At 39.7% G+C, this 7217-nt stretch overlaps 1 protein-coding gene across 1 annotated transcript in view; it reads left to right on the top strand.

Moving 5' to 3' along the window:
- Positions 1–476, top strand: part of LOC115191415 (tripartite motif-containing protein 16-like) — a 10054-nt gene extending 9578 nt beyond the window's left edge. Inside the window, exon 6 of the mRNA XM_029749270.1 lies at positions 1–476. This exon is cut by the window's left edge and continues 33 nt beyond it. Coding sequence (XP_029605130.1) covers positions 1–476 — 476 coding nt within the window.
- The last annotated feature ends 6741 nt before the right edge of the window (positions 477–7217 follow it).

Genomic DNA, 7217 nt, shown 5'->3' on the forward strand with positions numbered 1-7217 from the left:
CACACACACGCCTCTCTCTGTCTGAAGGGAACAGAAAGGTGACCAATAAATGCCAAGTCCAACCATATCCTGACCATCCAGACAGATTCACCAACTGGTGTCAGGTTCTGTGTAGAGAGGGTCTGTCTGGACGCTGTTACTGGGAGGTGGAGTGGAGTGGTAATGTTTATACAGCAGTCTCATATAAAGACATTAGCAGAACAGGGTCAGATGGTGGATTTGGAGACAATAACAAGTCCTGGAGTTTACAGTGCTATAGAGGTGATTATTGTTTCAGACACAATAATGTTGAGACTAAAGTATCAGGCCCTCAGTCCTCCAGAGTAGGAGTGTACCTGGATCACAAGGCAGGTACTCTGTCCTACTACAGTGTCTCTGACCCAATGACCCTCCTCCACAGAGTCCAGACCACATTCACTCAGCCCCTCTATCCTGGGTTTAATATCTATGGTACTGCTGAGCTGGTTAAACTGTAGTAGGGTCCACATAGATACTAGTCATGCTGGTGTAGTCTATAGCTGAGCTGGTTAAACTGTAGTAGGGTCCACATAGATACTAGTCATGCTGGTGTAGTCTATAGCTGAGCTGGTTAAACTGTAGTAGGGTCCACATAGATACTAGTCATGCTGGTGTAGTCTATAGCTGAGCTGGTTAAACTGTAGTAGGGTCCACATAGATACTAGTCATGCTGGTGTAGTCTATAACTGAGCTGGTTAAACTGTAGTAGGGTCCACATAGATACTAGTCATGCTGGTGTAGTCTATTGCTGAGCTGGTTAAACTGTAGTAGGGTCCACATAGATACTAGTCATGCTGGTGTAGTCTATAGCTGAGCTGGTTAAACTGTAGTAGGGTCACCATAGATACTAGTCATGCTGGTGTAGTCTATAGCTGAGCTGGGTAAACTGTAGTAGCGTCCACATAGATACTAGTCATGCTGGTGTAGTCTATAGCTGAGCTGGTTAAACTGTAGTAGGGTCCACATAGATACTGGTCATGCTGGTGTAGTCTATAGCTGAGCTGGTTAAACTGTAGTAGGGTCCACATAGATACTAGTCATGCTGGTGTAGTCTATAGCTGAGCTGGTTAAACTGTAGTAGGGTCCACATAGATACTAGTCATGCTGGTGGTGATGGTCCCCAGATGTGATGATTCATTCTGCTCTGTTTTATCTACAATGTTTTAATCTTGTACATTTCCATGAATCATGATGTATGGTGTTGATGTATATTGGTTGTCATTCAGAACCATTGATATGTTTTCTCAGTTGGTCAAGTTTTCCGTAGTGGCGTTGAACAGAACTAAACTATATGGACTGGTTTCCTGGACATGGAACAGATAGTAACTAAACTATATGGACTGGTTTCCTGGACATGGAACAGATAGTAACTAAACTATATAGACTGGTTTCCTGGACAAGGAACATATAGTAACTAAACTATATGGACTGGTTTCCTGGACATGAAACAGATAGTAACTAAACTATATGGACTGGTTTCCTGGACATGAAACAGATAGTAACTAAACTATATGGACTGGTTTCCTGGACATTGAACAGATTAAGTGTGAAAAAAGTAAGTTCAATGTAGATGTCCAGGAAACCGGCCCTAAATGTGTCATCTTTCATCCTCCCATACTGCTCAGTCCAGCAACATTAATCCTGTCCAGCAGGTGGTGCTATTGACCAAACAATAAAACCAGCAGATATCTTGACTTGCCACTCAGTATATCAGTAATGTTCAGAATAGTACTTTAATATCATTGAAGATTAATGGTCTTTTTAATCCACTATCCAGAGTCAGGAACAGATGAAGTTAGGTCTGCTACTGTTCAGTGATTAAATATGATTTATGGTGATGGGAAATAAAAAATACAACACTAAACTTCATCTAGTAATAGTTTTCCTTTGTTATTTATTCCAAGGTGTGTCTTTAACTTGTAAATGGATTGTGTGGAGGTGAGCTAGTGGTGTGGCTGATAGAATAGAATGTAAAGGGAGGAGGGGAGGAAGAGGGGAGGAGTGAAGGGCTGTTCAAGAAACCAGATGAGGAAGAGAAAGATGTTCAGGGGAATTACTGTCTCTGTTCCAAATGGTTCCCTATTCCCTACGTAGTGCACTACGGTGCTTCTGACCAGGTCTAAAGTAGTGTTCTACATAGGGAATAGGGTGTAGATTTATTACCATATCATGCTTTAGTGTTTGGCACAAAATAATATTAGATCTCCACCCTCCCAGTTCATGTCTGTCATCCCCCAGTTCTGTTAAGACTTCCTCTCATTGAACTGGGCCTCAATCTAAATGGTCACTTTGTATTGATAGTCCATACTGGGCTTTACTATGGTTCTACATACAGTATCTGTATTGATCGTCCATACTGGACTTTACTATGGTTCTACATACAGTATCTGTATTGATTGTCCATACTGGACTTTACTATGGTTCTACATACAGCACCTGTATTGATAGTCCATACTGGGCTTTACTATGGTTCTACATACAGTATCTGTATTGATAGTCCATACTGGGCTTTACTATGGTTCTACATACAGTACCTGTATTGATAGTCCATACTGGGCTTTACTATGGTTCTACATACAGTATCTGTATTGATTGTCCATACTGGACTTTACTATGGTTCTATATACAGTATCTGTATTGATAGTCCATACTGGACTTTACTATGGTTCTACATACAGTACCTGTATTGATAGTCCATACTGGACTTTACTATGGTTCTACATACAGTATCTGTATTGATAGTCCATACTGGACTTTACTATGGTTCTACATACAGTATCTGTATTGATTGTCCATACTGGACTTTACTATGGTTCTATATACAGTATCTGTATTGATAGTCCATACTGGACTTTACTATGGTTCTACATACAGTATCTGTATTGATAGTCCATACTGGGCTTTACTATGGTTCTACATACAGTATCTGTATTGATAGTCCATACTGGGCTTTACTATGGTTCTACATACAGTATGAAGAAAATCAACTGAAACAGGGAGGGACTAACTGAGCAAGAAATGTTTTCGATGTTTGTACTTTTAGGACTTTTCTATTGGTTCCATTACAACAATCTCAATCAACCACTGCTTATTATGCATTCAACATTATTTTAAATAGTATTTGAACGCAGGTCTGTTTCCACATGCAATAAGCCTGTAACGTCTTGTACGATCTCAGGTAAAGGTGTGTCAAATGGAAGGGCAAGTCTCACCACTGAGAGGAAAACATCAGTGGTCCACCTCTGCATCAGGTCAGCTATGTTGATCAGTACTGTCCCAGGGATGCTGGGAGCAGAGATGAACTCCCCTGACCTGGTACCACCTATGGAGTTGTCATTTTAATATCAGTTTAACCCCATTACTGCTATAACACACATCAACCATGTTAATAGAATGAAATGGATCCAGGTTCCATTTATTCTACAATAGATTTCATCACAGGTCACTTGGTAAGTTTGTTAATATCATCATCATCATCATCATCATCATCATCAAATGTATTTATAAAGCCCTTTTTACATCAGCCGATGTCACAAAGTGCTGTACAGAAACAGTCTATGTTATGGAAAGAGCAGGTGTCCTTAATGTTTTGTACACTCAGTATATGTTGTGTCTACAAGCTCATTCCCACAGAAAACTGCAGAGGGAAGCAGTACCACCCAGTCAACCATCAGACTCCATTGTGAGACGCCTCACAGAGGATATTCAACCATCATTGCAAATCCAAGATGTCAATATCAACAAGGTGCTGATCAGTAAAGAGAAGAGAGACTAACATTCTAGAATGCTCCCTTTTTTCTGCACGGTTCTCACAGTGAAAAACAACAGGATTACAAGAGTGTTCTACGCTTTCTTCATTTGATCCAATTCAAAGTTGACAATTATTTTATGGGATGAGAATTAAGTGGAGTGACTAATCTTAGCTGGTCTGAGAAAACTGATGAGACTTCTCTCCTTTATGTGTACATTGGGCCATTTAAAAAGACACCAATCTGTAGAATCTCTTCTCACAGTCAGTGCAGTGATGAGGCTTCTCTCCAGTGTGTATCCGTTGGTGTGTTTTTACATTGCCCAATCGGGAGAAACTCTTGCCACATTAAGAGAAGAAGTAAGGCTTCTCTCCTCTGTGTGTTCTCTGATGAGCCTTTTAGCTCAGCTGTTGATAAAAAACAAAATCTACAGTCAGATCAGTGATAAGGCTTTTCTCCTTTCTGATTACCTTGGTGTCTTTTTAACTGGGCCAGTCGAGAGAAACTCTTTCCACAGTCAGAGCAGGAGTAAGGCTTCTCTCACGTGTGTGTTCTTTGATGAACTTTTAGGTCAGTTGATGTTGTGAAGCATTTTACACAATCAGAGCCGGAGTAAGGCTTCGCTCCTGTATGTATACGTTCATGTCTTTTTAAGTTTTCCAGTCGAGGGAAACTCTTTCCACAGTCAGAGCAGGAGTATGGCTTCTTTCCTGTGTGTGTTCTCTGATGAACTTTTAGGTCAGCTGATGTTGTGAAGCATTTTACACAATCAGAGCAGGAGTAAGGCTTCTCTCCTGTATGTATACGTCTCCAAAGTGGTCTGAAATCAAGATGACTGCAGGTCTCAATCCCAAACTAATGGGGGGAAATGTCTCCATCTAATAAGATGGTATTGAGAGGTATGGAGAAAAACTAGTTGGACAAACTTTACTATTGGGGTGAACAAATTCTATTAACATACATACAGTGCATTCAGAAAGTATTCAGACCCCTTCCCTTTTTCCACATTTTGTTACGTTACAGCCTTATTCTAAAATGGATTAAATAAATCATTTTCCTCATCAATCTACACACAATACCCCATAATGACGTCACACTACCCCATAATGACGCCACATTACCCCATAATGACAAAGCGAAAACAGAATTTTATAAAATTTTGCAAATGTATGAAAAAAAATAAATATATATATATATATATATATAAGTTTTCAGACCCTTCGCTATGAGACTCGAAATTGAGCTTAGATGCATCCTGTTTCCATTGATCATCCTTGAGATGTTTCTACAACTTGAATCGAGTCCATCTTTGGTAAATTCAATTGATTGGACATGATTTGGAAAGGAACACGCCTGTCTATATAAGGTCCCACAGTTGACAGTGCATGTCAGAGCTTGGGAGGATCTGCAGAGATGTGATGAACAAGTCACATAAGTTACATGGACTCACTTTGTGGGCGGCAGGTAGTCTAGTGGTTCGAGCGTTGGGCTAGTAACTGGAAGGTTGCAAGTTTGAATCACTGAGCTGAGAAGGTAAAAATCTGTCGTTCTGCTCCTGAACAAGGCAGTTCACCCACTGTTCCTAGGCTGTCATTGAAAATAAGGATTTGTTCTTAACTGACTTGCCTAATTAAATAAAGGTTAAATATTAATATAACTTTTTCCTGCCAGGAGACGTAGCCAGGAAAACTCCTGTCCCCTAATAGAAGCTGCAGAGGATTCAGTGGTGTCTTGTTTACATGCAGGACACCCTCTTGGTTCTAGAAGACCAGAGGATTCAGTGGTGTCTTGTTTACCTGCAGGCCACCCTCTTGGTTCTAGAAGACCAGAGGATTCAGTGGTGTCTTGTTTACCTGCAGGCCACCCTCTTGGTTCTGGAAGACCAAAGGATTCAGTGGTGTCTTGTTTACCTGCAGGCCACCCTCTTGGTTCTAGAAGACCAGAGGATTCAGTGGTGTCTTAATCTTTGCATCTGCACTGTTCTTCAAGTAAATGTTAAAAAATGTTTTATTGTTTGAAGTAGTGGTTGTGCATAGAGTTGTCAGGCTTTTAGTACTGATAGCAACAACAACCAGACAGACAGACAGGTTGTTTACTATGACTGGATGAAGGGATGCAGTAGGGTTGAAGCCTTCCTTTAAGTCTCCTGGTCTCTTGGGATTTAAACTGTGACTAAAGAGAGATAGTCCGAAACCATTCAATCAATGTACACAACAAACAGTCATCATTAACACTATACTGAGTGGAGACTATGGTTATAATATATTATAATTTAATACAATATCATTTAATGACTAGAATAAGGGTTTTGACATGAATGCACAGCCAGATGTTTTGACTTGACAGTGTGTCTCTATACCTCTCAGTCTCTAAACCACTAGGATACCTGACACCTTGACAGTGTGTCTCTATACCTCTCAGTCTCTAAACCACTAGGATACCTGTCACCTTGACAATATGTCTCTATACCTCTCAGTCTCTAAACCACTAGGATACCTGTCACCTTGACAGTGTGTCTCTATACCTCTCAGTCTCTAAACCACTAGGATACCTGTCACCTTGACAGTGTGTCTCTATACCTCTCAGTCTCTAAACCACTAGGATACCTGTCACCTTGACAGTGTGTCTCTATACCTCTCTGTCTCTAAACCACTAGGATACCTGTCACCTTGACAGTGTGTCTCTATACCTCTCAGTCTCTGAAGACACCCAGCCATGGTTAGGATTATTAGAGAAGCTTTTCCTGCTGAAAGACAGTTTAATTTCATCTGGTTTAAGAAATAATGTATAGGATATGTTCATAACCCCGTCCACCTATAAGATGTGGGGGGATCTGTATGACTAAGAAGAGATACAAAGAACTCTGATTGTAAAACGTCTTCTCTTTTTAGTCCTAGATATGTCTAGGGTTAGGGTTACTGCTGAATGTAGTAACTCTAACCCTGACCCTACACTGTAAAAAATGTACTGTAGAAATTACAGTAAATTAACGGCAAAAAAGTTGCCAATAAAAGTACTGTAAATCAGTGATTTACTGTAAATTAGAATTACAACATGTTGCTGTAGATGTACTACAATAACTTACTGTTTATAAATAACAGCAATTTGCTGTATTTTTAGAGTACCTGTACATCTTTCTGATTACAGTATATTATTGTGCTTCTATTTCACGGTAATTACTTGTATCTACGAAATTTACAGGATTTACTTGGCAACTTGTATTGCCGTTAACTTACTGTAATTTATTTTACAGTATTTTTGCTTTAAAACTACAGTTTTCTGTTGTATGTTATTTTACAGTAACATATTACATTTACAGATAAAATATTCCAATAGTACTGTAAACTTCTAAAACATTAGTAAATGTTAGTCCTAGATAAACAAGAAATTAAACATGGATTTTGTGATCAGTGACACACACGTGATGACCGTAACAACTGAAGCAAGACC

Source organism: Salmo trutta, chromosome 4 (assembly GCF_901001165.1).
Source record: "Salmo trutta chromosome 4, fSalTru1.1, whole genome shotgun sequence".
NCBI classification, from domain to species: Eukaryota; Metazoa; Chordata; class Actinopteri; order Salmoniformes; family Salmonidae; genus Salmo; species Salmo trutta.